Consider the following 27,773-nt stretch of genomic DNA (forward strand, 5'->3'; position numbering starts at 1 on the left):
TACATTTCCTAGCGATGATGATTATTCTAGTGGGCATGATTATCATAAATCAAATTATCATTGTATTGATGAGCACTTACAGAATTTGGGTATATGATCAAGGCTGTCTTTCAGAAGGGTAGATGATAAATCATATCACAACTTTAGAGACCGTGATAGCTCTTCCCGTACTTTCAGTAGAAATGATTTTGATCGATTTCCAATGATGCATCCAGAGGGATATTCAAATACTAGAACATGAGCTAGTGATTCATATGGATATGATCAATCTTCTAGTAGCAGTAGCATTGCTTATCGAGGTTTTGGATACTATCAATATGGTGTTGATCCCGAATAGCCTTCGAAACCATATTTTCCTGATTATGGATCATCAAGCCAATCATCTCAGCCAACATATTCAAGTTATGAACAATTCTTTCAACCATATCCTCACTATGGGAATTGCCACCCTAATTTGTATACTCGTCGTAGAACTGATGATGATGATTTTGAACCCCCTCGTCATTCAACATGGAATTGATTATTGTATTGTATGTTTGTTAGTAAAAATGTTATTATATTTGAAATAAAATAATTTTCTTTTATTAGCATTATCATAAATAACTTTGAGCAAATACTTTTATAACTATTTAAATAATGTTAAATGTGAGACAATTTTATTTTATTAATTTTTTTAGCTTATTTAATTGTATATATTTTTCTAATAATTTACATAATATTTTTATAATTTTTTGAATTGTCTAATTAACTTATTTTACATATCGCTCAATACATCGAGACCGATATGCCTCAAGACCCTCCAAGTCAGTAACCGATACCATGACTTTGAATCATGGTTTGAACTGAAGAATGAAAGAACTCGCGGAGGCAAAAACCAGCCATGAAAAAGAAAAGATTAGGGTGAAAATATGGAGAACATCCCATTTTTTTCTTGTTCTTTGAATAGTGTAAAAAACAACGAAAACATTTTTAAGATGTTTTGTTTGAAAACACAAAAACAACTTAATGTTCATCTGCCAAACGAGTTTGACCTCTGAAAGGTAGGTAGTATCTAATTCTGGTAAGTTGATATCTACTTAAGATTGTATTTTACAATGTTTTTATTTGAAATATTTTTAATGAAGGTGTTTTCTTTTGAAAAATACTATAAATAATTTTTAAAAATTTTAAAAGTCAAATACTTAAGAGTATGTTTGGTACTCTGATTTTAGAAATTTTTTTTTAGTTTTTTTTTTAATATTTCAATTTTTTTTTTAATTTTTAAGTATTAAAAAGTTATAAAAACTTTTTAAATCATTATTAAACGCACTTTTAGAGTATGTTTAGTAGTGATTTTATGAAGTGTTTTTAGTCTTTTTTATGTTTGAAAAATAAAATTTTTTAAATGTTAAAAAGACTAAAAACATTTTTTTAAATCATTGGTAAACATTCTCTTATTTTTAAAAAAAATATTTTCTATGTTAGTAATCACTTGAAACACAAATGGCTAAATTCCTTCTACTTACAGGAAACAAATTTTAAGAACAAGATAAATACTGTGGGGTAAGTGATATTTCATTTAGGAAACCAAACAACATAATAGTTTTCCTGAAACTGTCATCCTGTGGGATCCCATTCAATATGCGTAGCCATGAAATGCTCAGCTGTCGCCATGGTTTCAAGCTCATCAACATTGTAAAATTCCAACCGTCCATTGAATCCCTTCAGCCCTGCAAGTATGATATAGCGACCAGCAGGAGACCAGAAAAGAGCATTTGCCTGCTTCCCTTTGAGAGCAGTGGGTTTCGAGACCTGGCCTGCATTGCCGCCACTACGCATCGAGTAAAAACTTACATCAGGCCCTAGGCTCCCCCCATGAACAACCGCAAACCTTTGGCCTTTTGGTTTCCAAGCTGTCATTCTTATTCTCAAGCTCCAAAACCTCAATTGGCATATCCCATTTCTTCAATTCGGAATTTCTTTTAAGCATGAGACAACCGTAAGGATGACAATGGGGTGGGTTTTTTGGGGTACCCGCCCCGCCCTGCCCCTAATAGGACGGAGTTTAAATTTAATAAACGGGTTTAGGACGGGTATGAGATTTTTTTTTAAAACCCGGGACGGGTTCGGGTATTGCCCCATCCCACTCCGCCCCGCCCCGTTTATATATAAAATTAATTTTAAAATTTAATTTAATTTAAATTTTAAAATTAATTTAATTTAAAATTTTATTTTACTATTTTTAATATATAGATAATAATAAATTTTTTTAATAAAGTAAGTTATAAAAAATATAATAATTTTATTATTTATAAAATATATTTATTTTAATGTAATTAAAAATTTTAAAAGTGATTTTTTTTAAAAATAAAAATAAAAAAGCTAAATGGGGCGGGGCGGGTATGAGATTCCCATACCCGCCTACCCCGCACTATTTAATTTTTTAAACGTGACAGGGATGAGAATTGTTTTTAATAAACGGGGCAGGGTTGGGATGGGGGCGACCCGTCCCGAGCCCGCCCATTGCCATTCCTAGAGACAAGTTTGGGGTAATTTTGGGCATGACTTTATTTGGGGATGAATTTGTTTGGTCTCGCCCCACCCTGATTTCTTTGAAACTACCATATTAATAAACTTTTTTTTTAAAATTATAAATTCAAGAAACATTTCCAAATCTTGTAAGGAATTCAATTGAAAATTGTTTCTAAAAAAGACAACTTCAATGCTTAAATTCAAGTTGTCTCTTAAAAAAGAACTTCCAATTGATATCTTAAAAAGCGTTACAAATTTGAAAATAGTTTTAAAAATATTATATTTTAATAAATATATTTATTTTTAAAAAAAAAAATCTTAATATAAGATATAATATCCACAAAAATGTGTAATATAAAAAATATATTTTGAAAGAAGTAGAATATTTTAAAAAATATTTTTTAAAAACTAGTAGTTGAAAAAAAATATTTTTATATGACTTCCAATTAATACTTTAAAAAATATTGAAAATAGTTTTCAACTACCATATTAAAACAAATATTGACTTAAATAGTTCTAAGCCCAAGCCCATGCTGAAGCCCAAGGCCCAACCCTACCTTATAGTCCTTCTAACCAAAGCCCTGTTTCGTCTCAGCCTTTTGTGCTCCTTTCTCCCCAAGTTCCCCTACACAAAACCCTAATTCGTCTCATCGTTTCTCTGTTTTCTGCCCAAATTTTTGTCTTTTCACTCTCAATCACCTTCTCAACATGGCGGAGGTGATATCGATGGAAGATATCAGAGCGACGGCCTCTACCCTTGGGATCGATGTTTCGAATATTGACTTCGATTCCATACGTCTCCCCCCTGGGGAAGATTTTGGCATCACAAGGTAAAATCCTTACTATTTTGGTTTTATTTTCCTTAGAAAATCCTCAGAAATCAAACCTAGGGTTTGGATTCACTCTACTCAAAGCTTGCTTTCTTTGTTGGAGTTGAAACGTGTTATCTCATATTTTTCATATATTTTTCTCCAATACATTGAGAAGAGCATATGTTTTTTGAGCTGAAATTTTCTTTTCTTTTATCTCTTGAAATCTATTTTGTGGGGGTGAGGTCGATGATCTTCATGGAGAGGGTCCTTTGGAATTCTAACTGAACTGTTTAGTTTAATACAGTCAGAAAACCAATTTACGGAACTGGACAGGATTTATTTTCCAAGTCTAGATGATTTAAGTCGTTTTTTGTAATGAACCAGCAAGAAAAATAAGTTAGGGTAATCCCTACCGAATAGAGTGGCGGAATCCTGTGACTGCTATGTACAAGATTTTGACAAACCATTGTTGGGCCATCAAATTAGAAACCAATAATATCAAATATTGGTTGTAACACCGTGGAGAAGATGTTAACATGGAGATTCCATGTCATTGTCGACGATAATTGCGGGGTTTGGGAGTTTTGGGACTGCTTTGAAGTTTTAGGTTTATAAGTGTGGAGCCTCAGCATTCCCACTTTCTGAGTATCCCCATAAACAAGTCAGTAATTTTCTTTTATTTTGTTTTTTGGCAGTGATGATGATCTTCATGAAGAGGATCCTCTTGAATACGATTCTGGTTTTGGTAACATCATTGTTGTGGATAATCTCCCTGTTGTTCCTCGTGAGAAATTTGAGAAGCTTGAAGGGGTTGTTCGCAAAATTTACAGTCAGATTGGTGTCATTAAGGAGGATGGACTTTGGATGCCTGTTGATTCTGATACCCAGAAAACATTGGGTTATTGCTTTATTGAGTATAATACCCCTCAGGTATCCTCTCCTTTTTATCCCTTCTCCACATACATAAAAAAATCCAAGGAATTTAAATCAAGTTTTTTCTTTGATTTTATTGACGATTTGGGAGGGTTTGGGGTCTTGATCTGAGGGTCTTTTCCGGTTTTGTTATTTTTCTTACTTATCTAATGGCTGAATGATGTGTGATATACACTGAGATTCTGCTGCTTTTGTATTTATTCTTTTACAAGAATATAGAATATTTATATAATTATATGACAGTGCATTTTTTTCCAATTGTTGTATTGGCATGCTTATTCAATTGTGCAAAAGAGGTATGCAAATTACTCATGATTATGAAATTAATCTTGCCAAGAAATCTGAGGAAAATAAAAGGAAATAAAATTGATCTAATTTGAAATATTTATTTTAAAAATCTTTGCATGAATATAATTTTATTTTTAATTTACAATTAGAGTGATTACATTTTCAACTATTGGTTTCTGAGAAAACTTGGGGGGAAATACAAGAAAGGTAAACTATAGAATTTTTTGTTTTGGTTGGCAAAAGAGGATAAAGATGCCTTCATAGTTTCAACAAGACTACTAAACTAGAGTGAGGTATTGTTTCTTAGATCTCTGGTTTTTGATGGAAAAAATAGTTTCCTGAAACAGTCTTATCAGAGAATATGTTTTCCTTAAGGCTTGTTCTTTCAAAGGAATGTGGTTTTTGAAAAACTTTCTTGTTATCTTTTTAAAATTTAAGCTCAATTTATCTCAAAGCATTGGTTTTGTTGGCTGTTTCCCGCTTAGAATGGTATACTGTTTCCTACTTTTCTTATTGTTTTGATAAAGACATTTTCTTGGAACAAGTTATCTAGAAAGGTGTTTATGCTTGGTTTATTTTGAAGGAAAGTAGTTTCTGGAATGGATGTAGACATGTGATCTATCTTCTGGTTGCAGAATCTTCCATGTCAGGGAGGCTGCATCCTGTACACATCTTTCTGTGCTCCAGATTGTGACTTCCAGAACATAGGGTGAAGATGAAATGATAAACTACTTTTAGGTGGATTTGGGTTATAGAAACTACTTTCTGTGAAAATATGTAGACTGAGAGCCATTCCCCTGTAACTTCCCAAAAATAAGCTGCCTGGGATTTACAAAATCCTCTCCGATTGGGGAAGGATTGGGCTCTCCACGTGTAAGCATGCCTTTATCTGATTATATATTTAATATTTAGTTGCTGCTTATACTACATGGTCTCTTTAAAGTGTGTAAAATACCTATAGTGGATATAACTTGACGAGGATTTGAGTGTGGGATATGTATCATGTGTCCACTGTTAAAATATGCATCCAACTGTTGTGTCCCACAAAGAAAGTGAGTAGAAATTTTCAATTCGTTGTAGGTAATGTTGGAATCATGTTAGAGATTCTTAGTCATGCACTTCAAATTATACCAAGGGACAGAACAAGAATAAAGGGAAGTTAGATTGCTTCAACCTTTTCCTTGTGTCTCCATATTCTAAGATTTGGAAACTAAACAAATCTGAAACTTAGATACAAACCTGCTCCTGACACTTGTACTTAAGTTCATGTAACAAAGCTTTCCACTATGTATGTATGATGTTCTCCTACTGTGTTATGATATTTTCCTATGTTTATATTGGATGAACTGTGATTTTATTTTGAATATTAAATCAATATCCTCTTCGTTGTTGTTGATGTTCTTTTTGTTCTTCTTCTTCTTCTTCTTTTGTTCTTTATTTTTTTTCTTTTCCTTTTTACTTATAAAGCTTGTTTTATACTTTGATTTTTTTGTTTTGCAGTAATCACTAATCTAGATTAAGATAGCCTAAATTGGTCAGGGGAAATCTTGGCCCCCTCAATTTTGTTTTGGTAGCCTCCTTGCTAAATGGATGTTTGAGATTAGAATTGCACTTTTTTGGCCTCCTACTAGGTCCAACTCCTTGAATGTTAGCATTAGCTAGTCTATTGGAAGGGTTCTAGTCTAGCCTAGCCTAGCCTAGCCTCACCAATTTGCTAATCCACACTCTTGAAGATTTTGAGAAACGTTGAAAAAATGAATTTTTCTTTATAATCTAATGACAATGGGCATCCAATGTTTCTAAGTCATCTTCATTCATTTTTCCTTTCGCTAATTTTGAATAGGTCTGCAGTGTTTCTGATTAATTTTCACTCATTTTCGTTTTGGCTAATTTTGAATTTATTTATTTTATAAGGATTATCACACACACACATATGCACACACATGTGTGCGTGCAAATGTGTATTTATAATTATATTGATAAGTAGGGAGTATCTCTTATATTTTAAAAGGTGTAAGGGTTGCTATCGAATATCCACATTCTTAAGTTCAGGTTTTTTTGAGCAAGTAAGTAACCAGGATTTGTTGTGTTCTTGCTAAGATATTGGCAATCAACTGGAAAATGCTTGGGCAATGGTTTTTTATTGCTCAGGAGTAACAGTGAATCCAAAATTGCATTCTTTGTACGTCAGTTCTTTAGAAAATTGCTGTGTTTATGAAAGCTCTAGACCACTTTAGGAAGTGTGCCTAGTTGGTACTCTGATTTGTGTATGCAATTCCAGGCACAGGGACAGTTCTCAGTTGTTTATGGGCCACCTGACACACCATATGATGAAAAGCTTTGGAACACCATTCCATCGGATAATTATTGTAAAAATACCACCTTTTATGCTAGTTTCTATTTTCGAAACTTATATTATCCTGTTAGTGTATGGAAAATCTCTAATCATCAACTATTGGAGTCAATTGTGCTCTTCATCATGGTGCTGATTGATATAATGCATTTTGTCATTGCATCTGAAAATTATTGGTCGTTGTTGCAGGAAGCCGAGCTTGCTCGGGAGAAGACCAATGGGTACAAGTTGGACAGGGCGCATATATTTGCTGTAAATATGTTTGATGACTTTGACAGGTTCATGAAAGTTCCTGATGAGTGGGCACCTCCTGAAACCAAGCCATATACCCCTGGGGTAACCATTTCAATTTGTTCTCCCTATGTTGTGTCGCTCTCTTGTTATCTTCTCTCTTACTTTCTGCTTGTGCGTTATAGACTAGTTAATTTGATGGTGAAATGGAGAAGAGGAAATTTAATTATTTCCCTTTGTTGGAGAAGTGGAGGTAATCAGAAGAGGAGAATTTAGTTATTTCCCTTTGTTTGTAGAAAAGTGGAGATAATGAAAGGAAAAATACCTAGGTCCTAAAAAATACCTGTACCTAGTGATGGAAGGTTTTCCTACTTCAATTCTAGGTTTCTTTAGAGGTGAAAATTTTTGGGGTCTGGAAGGGGAAGTTATCAATATCTTTCTTCATAATCCTCTCTTCTCATTGACTTACCTATATCCTATGTAAGGGAAACCAGGAGAAAAATTAAAATTTTCCTTGTCTTTGTTTTTTTTTCTCCCTAAAGAGAGGGTGTTAGTTCTTCATCATGAGATGCTTTTGCTGTTGTGGTTGAACTGCCCACTGGGCACTGGATGATATGTTGGTTCTGAGAAATTATGTTTGTGAGTATGCTTATACTTGAGTGCTTGCTAGACTTATTGGTAGTTATATTACTCCTTCACTGTAACCTCCCTTGGCATCTCAGCTGCTTTGCATCACCTAATTAATTTGTTTTGTAATTTTTTTTAAAGAATAAGTTACTTAATGTTTAAAACTTTGTTGAATTTTGTGGTGATTATTAGTGCATATATTTAGCTTTCACATATTTGGTTCTACTTTGTTTCATGGGATCTGCAATTATTTAGGGTTTCTTTTTTTCTGTAATCATACCTCTTGAAGAATCTTGTTGTCCTCCTTTGTACTTTGCCTTGTCTACTAATATGTTTCTTTTTCCTGTTAAAAAATGTTCTAATTTCCATTCAAACAAGCTTATGAAGTCTCATCTACTCAATGAGTGAATGTTGATATTTGATTTTGTGATGTTTTGAGCAACATTTTATTTAATCAATTGTGTTACAGATGAAGTTTCCAGTCCACTTTTTTACTAGGTAGATCTATGTTGTTATCTCATGACCAGCCATCTGTTGTAATAGTATATATAAGAGTTTAAGTTTGAAAGGGAGATGGTTCCCATACTTGTTGCACTCCAATTGCCCCTGTTTGTTGACTATTCTATGAACTTGGTTTTTTCTGTGATTTGATCCACAAGTTGGGCTGATGCACATGCCTCCTTTATGTGCCAGCCTTGGAAATGCCTGTGCATTCCTCTTTCTCTATCCTTTTCAAATTCCACAAAAGATTGGTAATACTAGCTCATTGAAACGTGTCCGACCCCTTTGCAAAATCAGCTGTTACTAACTTGAATAGAAAATCATTTGGAAGTGTAAAATTCCAAATTTCCTATTTGTATTAGTCCAAAATCCTGTTCCCCAGTGGCACTTTCTAAACCATGGTAGTCCAATCCTCAATCTCAGAAAGACCTTGCTTTCTAGTTGAAAGCCCCAGTAAACACAAGGAAACTCCCTCCAAGGAAACCACTAAACATAGTCCTACCTAACCTTTATACACTAATGATAAGTGGAGTAAGGTTTCTCTATCACTGCCGTCTTATGGGTTGAAATTCTTTGCCCTTCAGTATCTGCTTTCTGAACTCTGTATGGAGCTCCCTTTTTTATATATTTCTTCCACCATTTTCCACCCCTATAACAGATACTTTGTTGCTAAATTCTGACTCTTCCAGGTTCTTTCTGGTGAGATGATGATTTTGTTTCCCAATATTTGCCATGTAATGTACTTGTATATGATTACAGGAAAATTTACAACACTGGCTTACTGATGAAAAAGCAAGAGATCAGTTTGTGATTCGTGCTGGCTCAGACACGGAGGTTTTATGGAATGATGCAAGACATTTGAAGCCTGAGCCTGTTTACAAACGTGCTGTGAGTTGAAACATATATTAATGTCTCATTATAATCACTGAGACTTCATTAACATGGGCATTCACAACCATAGAGAGACCATCAATAATAGATTGTCTTTTTTTTTTCTTTGAACTGAAAACTTATGGATTGATGGTGTATCTGTTTGTGCATGCATCATTGGATTTATCGTGGTGTATCTTTATTAGACTCTTGTCACAAATTTCTGCAGTATGCCATATTGCACAAACCAAAAATAATAGTATCAATTCATTTTCAGCGTTTTTCTTTGTTAAGTGGGATAAGTTGCTTCTTTTAATTCTTGATTGATCATTCTTGTGTGGCTAAGATGAATGTTAATGTATTATTTTGTTGCAGTACTGGACTGAGAGTTTTGTGCAGTGGTCCCCACTAGGGACTTACTTGGCAACAGTTCACAGGCAGGGTGCTGCTGTCTGGGGAGGTGCTACTGCCTTCAACCGCCTAATGCGTTATGCTCATCCCCAGGTTAATTTTGGTATTTAATTTCACTCTTTAAGTTAATGTTTTATTTTTGATCTATTGATCCTAAAATTTGGTGATCTTAATTCCAGGTTAAACTGATTGATTTCTCCCCTGGTGAGAAGTATTTGGTTACCTACAGCAGCCATGAACCAAGCAATCCTCGCGATACTCATGTGAGTTTTTTCTACTATGCCTTTAATTCGTTGTTGGTTAATTTTGGCTTAGAGCCATGTCTAATGTGAGCTCTTGATGTAGAGGGTTGTTCTGAATGTGTTTGATGTGAGAACTGGAAAAGTGATGAGAGATTTCAAGGGAAGTATGGACGAATTTTCAGTTGGAGGAGCTGGGGGTGTTTCTGGGGTCTCTTGGCCTGTTTTCAGGTGATCAGTCTCTGCTATTAATTTACCTGGACAACACATTATTCTCTGTCCTGAGTGACAATTTTTGGTATTACTTATTTGACTTGCTCCAGGTGGGGAGGCGGCAAAGAAGATAAGTACTTTGCCAGGATTGGGAAAAATGTGATCTCTGTCTATGAAACAGAAACGTTTTCTCTTATTGACAAGAAATCCTTGAAGGTTGAAAATGTTATGGACTTAAGTTGGTCACCAGCTGATCCCATTCTTGCCCTCTTTGTTCCTGAACTTGGTGGTGGGAATCAACCTGCTAGGGTGAGTGCAGCTGTTCCATGCAAAACCAGTTTTCTCTTCTTTTTATATTTTGCTTCTCTTCCTTTAATATTTTGCTTCTCTTCCATAGACAAGTTAAAATTTGATTAATGGTCTTTACTTCATAAAATATGCAGGTGAGTCTGGTTCAAATCCCCAGTAAAGAGGAGTTGAGGCAGAAGAATCTCTTTAGTGTTAGTGACTGCAAAATGTACTGGCAAAGCAATGGGGACTACCTGGCTGTTAAGGTTGATCGATACACAAAAACTAAGAAAAGCACATACACTGGCTTTGAGCTTTTCCGAATTAAAGAAAGGGATATACCAATTGAGGTTTTGGAGCTTGAGAATAAGAATGACAAGATTATTGCATTTGCTTGGGAACCAAAAGGTCATAGGTTTGCGGTTATTCATGGGGATAGCCCAAGGCCTGATGTAAGTTTTTACACGATGCGTAGTGGCAGTAATACAGGCCGGGTCTCTAAACTCACTACTCTCAAGGGGAAGCAGGCAAATGCCCTTTTCTGGTCACCAGCTGGTCGCTATATCATACTTGCAGGGCTGAAGGGATTCAATGGACAGTTGGAATTTTACAATGTTGATGAGCTTGAAACCATGGCAACTGCTGAACATTTCATGGCTACAGATATTGAATGGGATCCTACTGGAAGGTAGTTTTGGAAGAACTATTATATTGTTTTGTTTTCTAAATGAAATATCAGTTATCTTACAATATTTATCTTGTCCTTAAAAATTCGATTTCCTGTAATCAGAAGGAATTTAGTCATTTGTTCTATTGCTTGTATCTTGGCTGTGATATTTAACTCTTTGCATCTTTAGGTATGTTGCAACTTCAGTTACTTCAGTTCATGAGATGGAAAATGGCTTTAACATATGGTCCTTCAACGGCAAGCTCCTGTATCGGATACTAAAGGATCACTTCTTCCAGGTAAGATGAATTATAATATTAACTCCTGGGTTTAAATGGTCTTTCTCTTGATGCTGTCATAATGGTTATTGACAACAAGTTACCATTACATTGTACAAGTGGATAATGTTGGAAAATGAACATATTTAATGTTATTGTTCCCCTCTTTAGGATGGGAGGAGTTTACCATTACAACACCTTTTTACCAATTTTATAAAATCATCACAGAATTTAAACATTAATTTACTTATTTTTATTATGGTATTATTTTTTACCTGTCATTGAAATGAAAGAAGCAACACCATAATTGTCTCGATGATGATCTGTAACATCATTTGTTTTATGTTCTTTACATGGAACTGACATTTCTACATACAATTATGGTGTAGAAAAAAATTCTGAATTCAATAGATCACATGGTGGTACATAATCTAATGATCTGAGGAAGCCTGTTTTTTGTTGATGTTTACAGTTCTTGTGGCGTCCACGACCACCATCCTTCTTGAGTCCCGAGAAAGAGGAAGAGATAGCAAAGAACTTGAAAAAGTACAGTAAGAAGTACGAGGCAGAGGACCAGGATGTCTCTATGTTATTAAGTGAGCAGGATCGTGAGAAGCGGAAGATGTTGAAGGATGAATGGGAAAGGTGGGTCAATGACTGGAAGCGGTGGCATGAGGAAGAGAAAGCCGAGAGGCAGAGGCTCAGGGATGGTGAAGCCAGTGACGAGGAAGAGGAGTACGAGGCTAAGGAAGTTGAAGTTGAGGAGCTGTTGGACGTCTCAGAGGAGGTGCTTTCTTTTGATTTGGATCAGGAGTGAGTGTTCTGTAGACGCTAATTACGGTAAATTTATTTTATGAATCTCTTTTTTTAAAAGTAGGTGGCCCTTTGATCTTAAAATTTTTGTGGTTCAATGTTTGATGTTATTATTATTGTTATTGTATCATTCTGGGATTAGTCATACTCTATTGACTTTGAAGAGTTATGTTATAATCTGAAGAATTTTGCTAGTCTTCACATTCTGGGGCAGCAGTTTGGATGATCCCTCAAAATTTATAGCATGTTCTACACAAGATAGTTAGTTGGACAGCAGGAAAAAGTATGTTGTATAATGTTGGACTCCCAACACACCTCTTAAGGTGGAGTTTTAAATTTTTATACAATTGTTTTACGGAAATTGAAGTTATTATTCTGCATAAATTAAAGAAACCCAAATAATTTCGTGAGTTCTTGGATACATGAGGGAATCAACCAAAGTTAGATCCGGATCTGATATTACGATCAACAGATGAGGATCATATACTGCCAAAGAAAATACAACCAGTCTTTTGTCTAGGAAAGAGTGTATCTTTCATCCACTACCGTCCAATGGAATGTGCCTTTGTGCCGCGCCCACCGAGATGTATATTATTCCAAGCATGATTGATTCCCGGCCTCCCACAATATGAATGAAGTCAAGTCGCCGCACCTCTCAGGCCATTCATTTCCATCTATCGTCACTCATCACCACCTCCTCAGTGGCCTGACAAATGTTTCCATCCAACCCGCTTGCTTACCTCCTTCAATCATTTTGTATTACAATTAAAACATTTTAAAATACCAACACCTGCTTTTATAGCTTAAAAAAATCTTACTAATTACCCTAAGAATAACATGCTTCTTGCATTTTGATTTCCTATGAACACCTATCATTGGTTGAATTGAAGTTTACGGGGAGCCAATGAAACTGGCTGTACGAATATCATACAGGACGGTTGGTTCAATAGCACTGAGGGGTGGAAAGTGGAAGTGGGTCTTGCCATGAATTAGGTGGGCTAAGCACCTAATCTCACCAATGGTGATGGGTCACCCCAGTTAATGCATGGAAATTTGAAGTGGACATGTTAGTGGCCTCGTGGACTTTCCATGAAGCTGTGGCCATATAGTGAACGTGGATCTAGAAAAGCACATCAATATTGTTCATTTTCAATGAAATAATGAATATATAGATCCTACCTCACATATTGGTCCATCCATTAGTTGTGGGGTTCTATGAACTTTGAGGTGTAAAAGTTAGAATAAGAAAGACTATTGCAGAGGAAAAGATTGTTAGAATGCTTCCAGGAGTGATGCTTTTTTCTCCCTATATACAACTAATGGTTTTTTTTTTTCCTTTTCATTTTTACTAAATTTTATCCATAAATACCAAGTTTTGAAGTTATTTATCTTTCCTTTTATTTTTGGTAAATAATTTGATATATGAATATCAAGCTTGGAAGTTAGAAAAATTAAGGACAACAAAATCAGAAAATTAAATAGAAATTCCTTTTACGAAATGGTGGATATTTAAATTATGTTTGGTGTCCTAAAAGTACTAAGAAAAAAAAATGTTAAAAAAAATTTATTTTTTATTTTTTATTTTATATTTGATTGTATTATAAAAAATACAAAATAAAGTCAAATATAATTAAAATTAATAAAAAATTTATGTATTTTTAAATTATTTAATTATTATATAAAATTATTGAATAAGTGAAAAGAGTTTGAAGTAAGTGTATAATAATAATTTATTAACTTTAAATTTATTTATTTATTTTTTAAAGAACTTTTCCTTTTTATTTTCTTTCCCTATCTTTTTCTTCTAAATTTTTTGAGAATCAAACATATAGTATTGAAATGCACTTAGTTTTCGGTTCTTAGAAAATGTAGCAAACAAAGAAGAAAAATAAAATTTGAAGTTAAACTCAAATGTTTTTTCTTCATCATTATCCATAAAATATATGAAAAGTTAAAGGTGAAATTTACTCAAGATAATATAAATGTGAAATGGGAAGAAGAAATTGTAAATAACATCAATGCAGCAAAAGTGGACTACATAAGGGCATGCATGGCACCTAGTGCCACCTGTTGAGTATTGATTTGTCCTTTTTGTTTTCAAATTTTTATTCATATCATAAATTAATGGAGTTGGATTGTGAATGAGAACCACTTAGATGTCACAATAGATGGCAGGAAAGACTTAAAAATCTATATATAGGGGATGGTTCTTGTTAAAAGGCTCAGACAGTGAAGTGCTTGTGAGAACATAATTGATGGAGCTGAGAGCTAATTTGATGGCCACTCCCATTTCCACCATCTGCCTCTTGAGGTTTCTGCTGTATGCTTCCCTTCTTTCCTTGAAGAGTGGCTTTGCTATTGAAGGAAGAGAGAGTGCAGAGAGCCACCATGTCCAACCCATTCATCACAATGTTCATATCACTTCTCTCATGCCATCAAGTGCTTGCAGCCCCTCTCCCAAAGGTTTTCTCTCATTCATATTCATCTCTCTCTCTCTCTCTCTCACACACACACACACACAATATTGATGTCCATCTCTCTCATTCATATTCATTGATAAGAGGTTATGATGCTATCAATAATTATATGGTGCCAGCTGATTCACTATTCCACTATTTGAAGCACTGATTCTCTATGAATTTTATATAAACAAGTGCCAACAGAATTGCATTAGAAGTTAATTTCTGAAATATATATATCGTTAGAGTTAGGTGGTGTTTGCTTGTTATTTTTTTTATTTAATTTAAAATTAAATATCGATTTTTGTTTTTTTACTTAATTTTAAATAGGATTTAAAACTAAATATGTTTTAATAATGTTAAGTATTAAATTGTTTGATTTTTAATATTTTATTTCTATTAAGTATTAAAAGGTAACGAAAAACCAATAAATTACGTTTAGCATTTAAAAAGTTAAATATTTTAACTTTATTTTTTATTCAATTAGAAAGTGTGTAATAAATTAATAAAAAAATAATAATAAATTATCTAAAACCCGAAAGCAAGTTGCTTTAGGTAAAAAGTTAAGAAAACAAACATCATTTTAGCTTTATTAGTAATTAAGAAATTATCCCATTTATTTATTTCTACCTTTTTAAAGTGAACAAAATGCAATCTATGATATATTTCAACAAAAGAATGCAACCGGAAACAGAAAAAGAAAATTGGGAATCCATAGAACTTTTCCTCTCATATGGGAACAAACTTGTCCACCCAATGATTTTGGCTTTTACTTGCATGCATTCAAAACAAACAAAATTATAAGCAGGAGAGTGCAATTACAAAAGGAAAAGCTGGTAACTAGATTGAATAGGGAAGCCACTGACCTTTGATTGTCTTGTCATATCTACATGTGTCAATATTTTGTGATGGATGGCAATTTGTTTTAGGCCATGACCAAAGGGCATCTCTAGAAGTGGTTCACAAACACGGACCATGTTCGAAACTCAGACCACACAAGGCCAATTCTCCCTCTCACACCCAGATACTCGCCCAAGACGAGTCTCGCGTCGCCTCAATTCAATCAAGGCTAGCCAAGAACCTTGCAGGTGGAAGCAATTTAAAGGCCTCTAAGGCCACCCTCCCAAGCAAGTCCGCAAGCACACTCGGATCAGGCAACTATGTAGTGACAGTAGGCCTTGGCTCACCAAAAAGAGACCTCACTTTCATATTTGACACTGGGAGTGACCTCACTTGGACTCAATGTGAGCCCTGTGTAGGGTATTGTTACCAACAACGAGAACACATCTTCGATCCCTCCACATCCCTCTCTTACTCTAACGTCTCTTGTGACTCACCATCATGCGAAAAACTCGAGTCTGCCACCGGCAACTCTCCCGGCTGCTCATCCTCCACTTGTCTTTACGGCATACGATATGGTGACGGGTCCTACTCTATTGGATTCTTTGCTAGAGAAAAGCTTTCCTTGACATCCACAGATGTGTTCAATAATTTCCAATTCGGGTGTGGCCAAAATAACCGTGGTCTATTTGGTGGCACAGCAGGGTTGCTGGGATTAGCGCGTAATCCTCTATCCCTTGTGTCTCAGACAGCTCAAAAGTATGGCAAAGTTTTCTCCTACTGCCTCCCATCTTCCAGCAGCTCAACCGGATATCTTTCCTTTGGAAGTGGTGATGGAGATTCTAAAGCAGTGAAGTTTACCCCGTCTGAGGTGAACTCAGACTACCCCTCATTTTACTTCCTGGACATGGTGGGGATAAGCGTTGGTGAACGCAAATTACCGATACCTAAATCGGTGTTTTCCACAGCAGGCACCATCATAGACTCGGGGACAGTCATAAGTCGATTGCCCCCAACAGTATACTCTAGTGTTCAGAAAGTTTTCCGGGAACTGATGTCCGATTATCCAAGGGTAAAGGGAGTTTCTATACTTGACACTTGCTATGACCTTAGCAAATATAAGACTGTGAAAGTACCCAAGATCATTCTTTACTTCAGTGGTGGTGCGGAGATGGACTTAGCTCCAGAAGGGATCATTTATGTTTTGAAGGTATCACAAGTCTGCCTGGCTTTTGCCGGAAACAGTGATGACGATGAAGTGGCCATAATAGGAAATGTGCAGCAAAAAACAATTCATGTGGTGTACGATGACGCTGAAGGGAGGGTTGGGTTCGCCCCAAGTGGCTGCAACTAAAATCCTTATACATATACAAGGGTGGATTAATAAATGGGCAAAAGGTGTGACAATCCTTTGAAAAAGCAGCAGTTATACAAAGTAAAGCATATGGGCTTCCATTTAGGATGCGCCAAGTTTTCTTAAGTCACCAGACTTAATATATGGGTGGAATATAAAAAGGCCAAATAATGTAACTTCTAATGTAATAAACGAAATGTGTTTTGAACTTATCCACTATGGCAAAAACGAATATATGTAATATATCATTCACAGTTCGTTAGTAGACATAATACACAACCCACAGACCGAAACTTAGGACGTTTGGAAGTGTTTTTTAAAATTGTTTTCAAAATAAAGAATAAAAAACTATTTTTTTTTAAAATTTTTTAAAAACTATTTTTTTAAATTTTTTTTAAAAAACAAGAGTATTTGATAAAATGTTTAAAAAAATTGTTTTTAAACGAAAGAATTTATATTATTTTTAAAAATAATGTCTTACTTTTTATTTTATAAATTTAATTTATAATAATATGAAATCAAATTCAAGTTAAATCTTATTAAAAAATAAGAATTAAATCTATAACTATGGATGAGTTAAAGATAAATAATTTATTTAATTATAAACAATTTTTTTATTCTACTGAAACAAAAATTACTAAAAGATAAAAATAATTTAATCTTTATTTTTAATATAAGTCAAATAAGTATTTTAATTAATTTTTTTTAATTTCATGTTTGACCACAATTTATTATGCTTGTTTTGAGAAATGGTTTTTAAGTTAAAGAACCAAAAATAAGTTTTAAATATTTTATTAAAATAAAGATATTTAGAAAGTTTTATAAAAGGATTTTAAAAATAAAAAACAAAAAGACTTGTTTGGATATTTTTTTTTAAATTGCTTTTATTTTGTAAAAATATTTTAAATTCAATTTATATAATATTAATTAATTAAATTTAATTGAAGTCTTATTGAAAATGAAAATACTTTTTTAATTACAAATAAATTAAAAAATAAATAGGTTTTAGTAAAACATAAATAATAATGTTATAATAAAAATCATAAATTATATTTTTAGTAGAAAATATACTATTTTATTATATGTCAAAAACATAAAGATATTAACATCTTTTTATATATATATATATATATATATATATATATATATATATATATATATATATATTTGGGTTAAAAATGAATGATACTAATTGTCAAGAGTATTTTATTTAAAATGAATAATGAATAAAATTTTACTTTTTTTAACTTATAAATGAACCATGTTTTTTTATAACATATGCACATATTTAATATTCAATTTTGAACATAATATTTTAGAATTTTTTGATTTAATCTATAATTAATTGGATTGGTTTTCCTCTCTTATTTTTTTTTTTTTCAATGATTAGATTTACTTTTGAGTTCTACATTATTTTAAAAAAAAATTCTTAAACTCATTAATAAGTTCAATAAAAAATGTCACTTGATTTAAAGTTTATTTTTACAATGGGAAAATTTATAAAAGTGTAACTATGTGCAAAAAAGAAATAATAGAATCATTCTAAATTAATTTTTATCCATAAATTTATGATATTAATAAGTGTATTATTTGATTTTTAAATTATTTTTAAAAATTAAAAATGAGTGATATTGTGAATTCCTAGTGTATAAGAGTCTTGTAAAAATCATTGATCGACCTTTCCGATTTAGTTCACTAAATTGTGTCACTTTCTCTTTGGACCAGTGTGGAATTGTCCTAACCAACGGTCCAACCAATTCCCTAAGAACTAGAGGACCAAAATGCTTTATAATCTCCTCCATAGTTTTAAAAACTGAATCGGATCGGACCAATCGGTCACGGTTCTGGTCCGGTTTAGTCAATTGACCTGGAAATAGGTTGAATCGGAATCGGACCAATTGAACAGGCGGTCCGATTGGTGAACCGGATGGTTCAATTATTTTTTTATTTTTGTTTTTACAGTATCAAAACGACGCCGTTTTGGAGGATATAAAAACACCTTCGAAACCCTCTCTCTTGCAATTCGAATCGCAAAAGCTGCCGCCCCCCAATGTGTCGCGACACCCACGTTGAGATAGCTCCCACCGATAGCCTGGAAGCTTTGCAAACCCCTCCTTCTCTGGCTATAATAATATATAAAATAATAAAATATATATTTATGACGTCACTGTTTCGACCGTCGGTCTGACCGGTGAACTGTGAACATATAACTTTTCCGGTTCAATAATCAGTCTGGTTCTGAAAACATTGATCTCCACCAAACTACCAGGCCCAACTAGCCTTCCAAGGCCTACAACCCATTTCATCAACCAACTTGCCAAATCTTCCGATGTGGGATGTGGGATGTGGGATTGATTATAAACTAAAGACAAACCAAAATGCTATACAATCTCCACTAACTACTAGGCGTGATTGGTCCAACTAGCCTTCTAAGGCCTACAACCCATTCCATCAACCAACTTGTCAAATCTTCCAATGTGGGATATGGGATTGATTATAAATTAAAGATAAGAAAAGAGACTTTGTGTCCATGGACCTCTAAGCGGTAAAACAAAGGCTAACCACTTAGCCGATTTTTTATAAAAGTACAACTTTTTAAAAATAAAATTTGTAAAATATGGTAAATTGGAAAGTATTTCCAAATCTATCGTCATTGCTGTTGAAGTGGACCGACACACTTTGAAAAACCAATTTTTCTTCAATTTTTTTTCTCATTTCTTCCAAATGAAGAAAGCTTTGCTATGTGGACTGACACACTTTGAAAAACTAAGGGCCTGTTTGTTTAGTGTTTTCAAGAATTGTTTTCTGTTCTTGAAAACAAAAAACACCAAAAACTTGTTTGGTTGAGAGAGTCATTTTTGTTTTTGTTGTTCCCCGTGTTCTCAAAATGGCACTATTTAGAGAACAACAAAATGTTGTTTTCCCCGTTTTTGTACTGTTTATAGAACAAAATTAAAGAACAAAAAACACATCTGTTCTCCGTGTTTTTTTTTTCTTCCCGTTCGCATCTCTCTCCAGCATAGTCGCATCGCCTCTTCTCCAGCACAGTCGCGACATCTCCAGCAAGAAACAAAGGTAATTTCCACAGATGTTGAAGTTATTTTTTATAGATCTAATAAAATAGGTTTTTTTTGGCAATATTTGTTGAGGGAAATGTTAGATCTGATAAAGAGATATCAGTTATGTTATTCGAATTTTTTTTTATCACCTGCTGTTAGTTTCTTTTTTTCCCGTTTATATTTTCCTGTTTGGATGCTGAGAAAAGTAGGAAACGAGAATGAAAATAGAATGAGATCTGAGCTTTTTTTGATCACCTGTTAGTTTTTTTTTTTTTTCGTTTATATTTTCCTGTTTGGATGCTGAGAAAAGTGGGGAACGAGAATGAAAATAAGCCCAAAAATTCCTGATTTTTTCCCGTTTTGATTTTTGTTGAGTTGTTCTGTTAAAAAAAAACAAAAACCTTACTTAAAGACATGGAAATCAAACGGGAAAATCCAAGCTTGAGTCTTGACGGGTGAAATACCTCAAGGAAAATGGAAAAAATAAAGAGAATCAGAAGAGGATGAGGTGTTGAATCACCAAGAACCTTTTCTCTCTATAGATCTGCTCTTCCTTTCTCTCATCCAAACTCCAAAGCCCGGTTAACCTCTACTCTTTGGGCCTGTTTGGATGCTGCACTAAACAAACAGACCTTAAGAGTTGGGGGTTGAATGCAGCGTGAAGCAATAGTACCCTCCATGTGTTTGAACTTTGAACCTGCCCTTTATAAATTCCAAATTCCCACACCTCACCAAACATCCTTCATAATCCATTTTTCCTATTTTTTTGTTGCTTGTTTGTATACTTGTCTGATTTAGAAATGCTATGGCGCCCAAGCAAAGCTACTTCTTCCCTTCTTCCCACTTTCCGATTTCATGAAAGCAAAAATAATTAAAAAATTATAATAAAGTAAAAAATAAAATCAAAATTATTAAATTATTTTCTATATACTACTTCAAACTTATTTTTATTTTTTCATATGATTATATAATTTAAAATATATAAATTTTAATTAATTTTAATTGTATATTTTTGTAGTAAATCAAACATTCAAAAATTAATTTTTTAACATTATTGAAATCAAAATTATTGAAATCAAACTTTTTAAAATATTAAATTATTTTGATGTCTTATTTATTTTATTTAGATTAGTTATAAATATTAAATTAATTCTTTTTAAATTTTTTTATCTCATCTTAATAGAATATACTATAATTTTTAATAAAATTAAATATTAAATCAATAAAAAATAATAAAAATGATTTTATCATGTTTGATTTATTTTAAAAAAATATAAAATTTTTTTTTAATTTTAAAATTAATCAAACTTACTTTTCTTTCATTTTTTTCCCCCAATTTTTGTTTCAAATTTTATAAAAACTAAAAAAAAAAAGTCTTTAAAATCTAATTAATATCAAATCTATTTTTATTTTTATTTATTTTTCTTTCATATTTTTATACACTACACTATACGTCAACAATCTTAATTCTCATTTAAACATAGCCTTAAGTTCTATTGGTGGTTTTAAAAGCTGTCTCCTCATAGAGTTCTTATTTGTGATGGGATTGTACAGATGACAACTGAGATAACAGATGTTGAGGATGCAGGAACATGGAGAGGTAATATAGAGAAAATCTTTATTGACATCATGGTAAATGAAGTTAATAAAGGTAACATGGATAGTGGTACATTTAGTACCAACACATGGAGAAGGATCTTACTTGAGGTCAATAGTCAAGGGAAAAGAAATTTCAACTTGAAGCAGCTTAAACAAAAGTTTAATAGACTACGTGCAATGCACCGTGAGTTCTCTGATCTTTTAAAGCATATTGGATTTGGTTGGGATGCTGAAACTAACACAGTGCATGCTCTAGAGGAAACCTGGCAAAATTACATTCGGGTAAAAATAACTTTTAAACTAATTACTTTTTAATTTAAATATTTGGTAAACACTAAGAGTGAATTTTTTTTTTCCTTCTATTAGGCACACCCAAATGCAAAAAGATTCCGCTCAAAGGGATGCCCAAACTACAACTTGTTGGGATTGATCTTTAATCCATCAACAACAACCGGTGCCCTCCACTACTCTTCCACCCAAGATCCACCAAACACTGATGATGAAGATGAGATGGATGACAATTTGGAACATGGTGGAGTGCATGTGGATGTAGATACTGAGATCCCTGATGATCCTCCACAACCAGAAATGGCAGGAGGAGTGACCACCCGTTCTGGAAAGCGTGTAACTGATTCTCTATTAGAGCGTAAAGGTAAGAAAGAATCCAGATTAAGTCAAATGGGAGATGCTTTGAAAGCTTGGGTTGAGGCATCAAAGGCTAGAACAGAAACATCTCGAGCTAGAACTGAGGCATCATTGGCTAGAGTGGACAGATATAAGAGTGGAACTAGTAGTGAAGCTACTAGTGGAGGTACCACTGATTTTAGCATAACAAGGTGCATGGCAGCCTTACAAACCATTAAACTGTTAGATAATGACAAATATTTAAAAGCTGTTGAGAAATTCACAGTGCCGAAGTGGAGAGAGATATTTATGAATATGCCTGATGAGAGGAAAATGGCATGGCTTGATAGACTTTAAATGTGAATGTTTGGATGCATAACTATTATGATGACATTGTAATATGTACTATTTATCTTTTGGTTAGAATCTTTTACCATGTTCTTTAGTTTGTCATTGTATGGATGTTATTTATGGTTATGAAACTTATATTATAACTACTTTAATATTCATTTCGTGCTATTTTATATTGTGAGTTCATTTGTTTTATGTAGTAACCAATGGATGATAATAACACAAGCAGTGGTGAACTATATGAGTCAACTTCATCTTCTGAAGAGGGTGATGATTTAGATGAAATTTTTATTGCTCACATTATGAATGAGTATGAGGAAATATTTTTATGCAAGACACCTCAAAGGACATCAATGTTAAGTGGTGCACAATTTGTAATAGATATGATAGAAGGTCATCCTCAGACATGCTATGAACTATTTCGGATGGATAAAGAAACATTTATGAACCTTTGTGATCATCTTAAGACACATGAAAACTTACAGGATACACGATTTGTCACAGTTGAAGAGGCAGTGACTATGTTCTTACTAATCGTAGGACATAATGTGAGAATGAGGGTTGTAGCAGACCGTTTTCAACACTCCACAGAGACTGTCGCTCGACACTTTAAAGAAGTTAGACGTGCATTATGTCGACTTGGCAAAATTCTCATATGTCCTAACAATATGACCAATGAGGTGTCTTCATATGTTGCTAGTAATCCTAAATATTTTCCATGGTTTAAGGTAAGAGTTTATAAAAAAATATTTATAAATGTGAATTTCATGACGATTATTTATTTATTTCCTTAATAATAATAAATGTTTGTTGTTGTAGGACTGTATTGGTGCAATTGATGGCACTCATATTAGTGCATGGGTCCCAGCTGATAGACAAACCAGTTTTAGAGGTAGAAAAACAGTTATAACACAAAATCTTATGTGTGCATGTAATTTTGACATGATGTTTACATTTGTTTATGCTGGTTGGGAAGGAACTTTTTAGATGCATTGACTAGACCAGAAGTCAATTTTCCTTGGCCAAGTGAAGGAAAATATTATGTAGTTGATTCTGGTTATCCTTGTATATCTGGATTTTTGCCACCATATCGAGGTGAGCGATATCATTTACAAGAATATCGGGGTAGACGTAATCAACCTATCAGGTATAAAGAACTTTTTAATTATAGACATTCATCTCTTCGGAATATTATTGAAAGATGTTTTGGTGTTTTAAAGACCCGATTTCCAATATTAAGGATGATGCCTTGTTATAAGCCAAGTAGGCAACCATCAATTGTTGTTGCATGTTGTACCCTTCATAATTGGATTCGTCTATCAACTCGAAATGATCAATTGTTTAGAGAATATGAGGTAGAAGACCTTTCAATCGAAGGTGAAGAAGAGAGCACAAGTAGTAGAAACCATTCAATTGATTTATCAGATGAGAGTGCAGCAGCTATGGCAGCTTGTAGAGATCAAATTGCTGAAGTGATGTGGGCAAATTATATTTATGTCAATCCATGACTTGTCTTATTTTTAATTTTAAATATTTGTCAACACTTTAGTGTTTTGTTAGAATTTATATATATTTGTTAACTTAACTAGTTCTCATTAGTGTTATGTGATGTTTGTTTTAATTTCTAATGATTAAATATTGCTTATAAATTTAATTTATAATTGTAAAAGTAGGATGGACAAAAGACCCATGTGAAATACATACATCATATTTTATTTTATTTTTAATAATTTATCAACTTATATAAAAAATTTAAAATTAAATAATTTTTTAAATTTAAATGAAATGTGTATTTAAAAATATTTATAAATTTATAATATAAAGTTACTTGAAGAAAATATTTTATTAATTGAAAAAGAAAAAAAAACATCTTTCAAACATGTTTTTTTATTAACTAAGCCAAACATGTTTTTTTTTGTTTTTGAGAACAAAAACTGTTTTTCAAAATTCAGTTCCCAAACACAATTTTTTTTTCTAAAAACACCAAAAACTGTTCTTAAAAACTGTTCTAAAAAACTGTTTTATTAACTAAGCCAAACATGTTTTTTTTTGTTTTTGAGAACAAAAACTGTTTTTCAAAATTCAGTTCCCAAACACAATTTTTTTTTTCTAAAAACACCAAAAACTGTTCTTAAAAACTGTTCTCAAAAACTGTTTTCCAGAACAGTTTTTAAAAACAGCAACCAAACAGGCCCTAAATTTCCTTCCATTTCTTTTCTCATTTCTTCCCCATTTCTTTCTCCATTACCCATTTCCTTCATTTTATTTTCTTCTTCCCTAGAAAAACATGAAAGTTCGAACAATGATTTACCGACAACTGTAGAACCATCCATCATTTGGTTGTCCCCTAGGTAAAATAATGATTCAAATAGAAAAAACAAAATGTAGAAGGGAGTGTGATTAGAGATTCGAAGACGTAGGAAAGGCCTTCAAGAGTGAGTTTTTTTTGTGTGTTTTTATTTATTTGTTCTTTTTTTATTTTTTATTTATTTGGTATTGTGGCTTTGTTCGGTTGCTGAGAAAGTTATAGTTTTTATTTTAAGGGAAAGAAGAGGAGAAAAGGAGAAAATGAGAAAAATGAGAATAAGTGGTAATGTGCAATTTCTATTGTTTATTTTTTATTTGTAAAATTGTAAAATTTATATTAGGATCAGGAATGCTTATGTAGAAATTGCGTATTTAGCTAGAAGTTTGAATGAATTGTTTCCAGTTCGAATGTATTAAAAAAAAATCATATAAAAAAAATGCTTATTTGTAAGTTTTGGACTTTTAAAATAATGAAAAGTTGCTTCCATTTTGATTTTTGGAATGAAAGTTTCCAATGTGTATGTTGGACATGTCATCCTTATTTGTATTGGTTATGCAAATTTTCCATAATATAGCTTGTTGTTCATTTTATTGTTCAGATTTATGCATTTAGGGAAATATTTTTACCATTGAAGAAGATGTTTTAATTATTCTTGGTTTCAGTTTTTAGGTTTTGTCTTTTGGGTTATTACTTTGCACTTTAAAACAAGTTTATGATATTAGACCATCAAATAAATTTAACTGAAATTTTTTATTATTATCAGAAAAATATAAATAGAGTTTATGATAGGTCTTGCTTTATTATTATTATTATTATTATTAATAAAAATAATTATAATAATAGTTATAATATTAATAAAAATAAATTTAGTTCTAGTAATGCTGATAATAATGAAAAAATTATTTAACTAAAATTTGCTTAAATTTGTTTTTATTACTAATACACTACTAAAAATAATAATACACTAATAATAATATTATTACTAATAATAATAATACACTACTACTTTAGGACATGTTTAGATATTTCTATTACTTGACAATGGTGGATAATTTATTATTATTATTACTATTATTATTGGTATTATTATTACTGGTATTCTTATTATTATTATTATTATTATTATCATCATCGTTACTATTTTTATTTTTTTTCTTAATTATTATCAATTCATTCTTATATATCTTTTATTTAATTATTTTTAGGTACTTGAATGGATAGTTTGATTACAATTGTGTGTTACAAGGATGGTGAAATAATTGATGGCCCAAATGGGGTGTGTTACAATTGTCTTCCTCAAAAAGGTGTTTTAGTGAACAATTTAATAAAATATGATGAGTTGGAGTATAAGTTGTGTCATGTTATGTTGATTGATCACACTCGTACGATGTTATCCATGATATTTCGATATCCAATTCTTATGTCGATTGGAAATGGGAACATTAACTATATACAATTACCAATTAAAGATGATGATGATGTAAGGTTAATGTTTCATTCTGTATTACAAATCCCACCATCGAATACTATAGAAATGTACTTGCAGACACGTCCAAGGAATCATTCATCTGGGCTAAGTCCATCATTTGATCATGAAATTATGGATCGTGATGTGAAAGTACCAACAAAAAGGAATTTGGCAATGCACACTGATGATATGGACAAGAATTTAGCAAAAAATGACAAAATGGGGGGGGGGGGGGGGGGGGGGGGGGGAGGGAGGGAGGGAGGGAGGGAGGGGAATTTGGCAATAGTGACTCAATCGGTTATGATAGCAACAAATAAGTATGTTGATATCTCATTTACAAATGAAGATGATGATGTGGAATTTTATGATGAGGATGAGATTAATGACAAAAATTATGATGATGAACCTCCAACAAATAAGGCTTCTTTAGTTGATGTTCAACATATTATGCCTTCCCCAATGTTTAAATAATTGAATTGGGATGCAATAAATAGCATGACTGTTGAGTCTCTCACATCACGTACCGGATTGTGGAATGAGTCTAGTGAGTTGTTTAAAGGATTGAGATTTGAGAGTAAAAAAGACTTGTAATATGTTGTAAAATGTTATTCAATATGTTGGAATCAACATTTGGTTGTTTGTGAATCAGAACCACAATTATGAGCAGTAAAATGTAAGAAGTGGCAAGAAGGATGTAATTGGAGGCTTCATGCATGTCGTCGTAAAAGCCATGGAATGTTTAAGATGACCAAGTACGCATGTCCTCACACTTGTGTTTATCCTAAATTATCACAAGATCATTCTCAACTGGACTTTACATTGATTGCAAGAGAGATCCAAAATGTGGTTCAAAGGGATCACACCACCTATATTGCTCATTGCATCAGATAGTGAAGGATAAATTTGGATATGATGTCCATTATTGGAGAATTTGGGAAACTAAGAAAAAGACAACGCTTAGAGTATTTGGTGATTGGGATGAATCTTATCAAGTATTGCCAAAGTGGATGAACATTGTTTATGTAGTGCCAGCGAACTTTTCTATTCCAGACGCCTTTCCTGCTTCCTCTGCCATTGCTCCCACTCAAACTTAACCCTAGGCTCTGATACCAATTGTAGTGCCAGCGAAAGCTTTGATGCCAACAATGTTAGTTCAAGAACACAAAGATAAAACAATCACACATACGGTACACGAGATTTTAACGTGGTTCGGCCAACCATGCCTACGTCCACGGATGAGAGAGAATAATTCCACTATACAATAGAGAATATTACAGAGGATAAAACCAGATACAACTTTTGGGTTCCCGAAACATCCCATGTTTCCCCACTCCTTGTATCCATACCTTACTACGAGCCCTCTCGCTCCACCAGGTACCTCCCGTTCTTCCTCACATCTCTATCCACCTCGTATAGTCTCTATAGGCCCATCTCCATCTCATAACTTTTTCCCCTCATGACTTAGAATATTTATAGAGATATTTCTAACAACCTTCCTTATTCTATAAGGAAGTCTAATATTACAATAATATATCAACCTAGAAATATTCTATACAATATTCTTTACAAAAAGGAATATTTACTAATTAGGAATTTGGGACAATTCCCAACAATCTCCACCTTGGACCAAATTACATGAAGTTAATCTTCAATCTCTCCATGACACAAACCTTTTT

General features: G+C 33.0%; 3 protein-coding genes and 1 pseudogene across 3 annotated transcripts; 3 read left to right on the top strand and 1 right to left on the bottom strand.

The window, feature by feature from the left end:
• Positions 1 to 1,596: 1,596 nt before the first annotated feature.
• LOC104879060 (eukaryotic translation initiation factor 3 subunit B-like) lies at positions 1,597 to 1,969 on the bottom strand (annotated as a pseudogene).
• Positions 1,970 to 3,076: 1,107 nt separating this feature from the next.
• LOC100244090 (eukaryotic translation initiation factor 3 subunit B) lies at positions 3,077 to 12,236 on the top strand. Its single transcript, XM_002285555.4, has 11 exons — positions 3,077 to 3,341; positions 4,019 to 4,253; positions 7,087 to 7,233; positions 9,016 to 9,144; positions 9,502 to 9,630; positions 9,717 to 9,800; positions 9,883 to 10,007; positions 10,100 to 10,298; positions 10,433 to 10,965; positions 11,135 to 11,243; positions 11,695 to 12,236. The coding sequence occupies exons 1-11, from the start codon at positions 3,220 to 3,222 to the stop codon at positions 12,037 to 12,039; spliced, it is 2,157 nt and encodes a 718-aa protein (XP_002285591.1). The 5' UTR covers positions 3,077 to 3,219; the 3' UTR covers positions 12,040 to 12,236.
• Positions 12,237 to 14,268: 2,032 nt separating this feature from the next.
• LOC100256004 (aspartyl protease family protein At5g10770) lies at positions 14,269 to 16,900 on the top strand. The gene is made up of 2 exons (XM_002283434.4): positions 14,269 to 14,498; positions 15,424 to 16,900. The coding sequence occupies exons 1-2, from the start codon at positions 14,291 to 14,293 to the stop codon at positions 16,686 to 16,688; spliced, it is 1,473 nt and encodes a 490-aa protein (XP_002283470.1). The 5' UTR covers positions 14,269 to 14,290; the 3' UTR covers positions 16,689 to 16,900.
• Positions 16,901 to 19,723: 2,823 nt separating this feature from the next.
• Positions 19,724 to 22,327, top strand: LOC132253610 (L10-interacting MYB domain-containing protein-like). Its single transcript, XM_059736113.1, has 3 exons — positions 19,724 to 19,763; positions 21,302 to 21,628; positions 21,713 to 22,327. Exons 2-3 carry the CDS (start codon positions 21,302 to 21,304, stop codon positions 22,325 to 22,327), a joined length of 942 nt encoding a protein of 313 aa, XP_059592096.1. The 5' UTR covers positions 19,724 to 19,763.
• The last annotated feature ends 5,446 nt before the right edge of the window (positions 22,328 to 27,773 follow it).

The sequence above is a fragment of the Vitis vinifera genome, chromosome 4, assembly GCF_030704535.1.
Source record: "Vitis vinifera cultivar Pinot Noir 40024 chromosome 4, ASM3070453v1".
In the NCBI taxonomy this organism is placed as follows: domain Eukaryota; kingdom Viridiplantae; phylum Streptophyta; class Magnoliopsida; order Vitales; family Vitaceae; genus Vitis; species Vitis vinifera.

Coding starts and splice junctions, on each gene's coding strand:
- LOC132253610 (XM_059736113.1), top strand. CDS start 21,302: ATGACAACTGAGATAACAGATGTTGAGGATGCAGGAACATGGAGAGGT. Junction 21,629..21,712: donor CCTGGCAAAATTACATTCGG/GTAAAAATAACT, acceptor TCCTTCTATTAG/GCACACCCAAATGCAAAAAG.
- LOC100256004 (XM_002283434.4), top strand. CDS start 14,291: ATGGAGCTGAGAGCTAATTTGATGGCCACTCCCATTTCCACCATCTGC. Junction 14,499..15,423: donor TTGCAGCCCCTCTCCCAAAG/GTTTTCTCTCAT, acceptor AATTTGTTTTAG/GCCATGACCAAAGGGCATCT.
- LOC100244090 (XM_002285555.4), top strand. CDS start 3,220: ATGGCGGAGGTGATATCGATGGAAGATATCAGAGCGACGGCCTCTACC. Junction 9,145..9,501: donor AGCCTGTTTACAAACGTGCT/GTGAGTTGAAAC, acceptor ATTTTGTTGCAG/TACTGGACTGAGAGTTTTGT. Junction 11,244..11,694: donor TAAAGGATCACTTCTTCCAG/GTAAGATGAATT, acceptor TGATGTTTACAG/TTCTTGTGGCGTCCACGACC.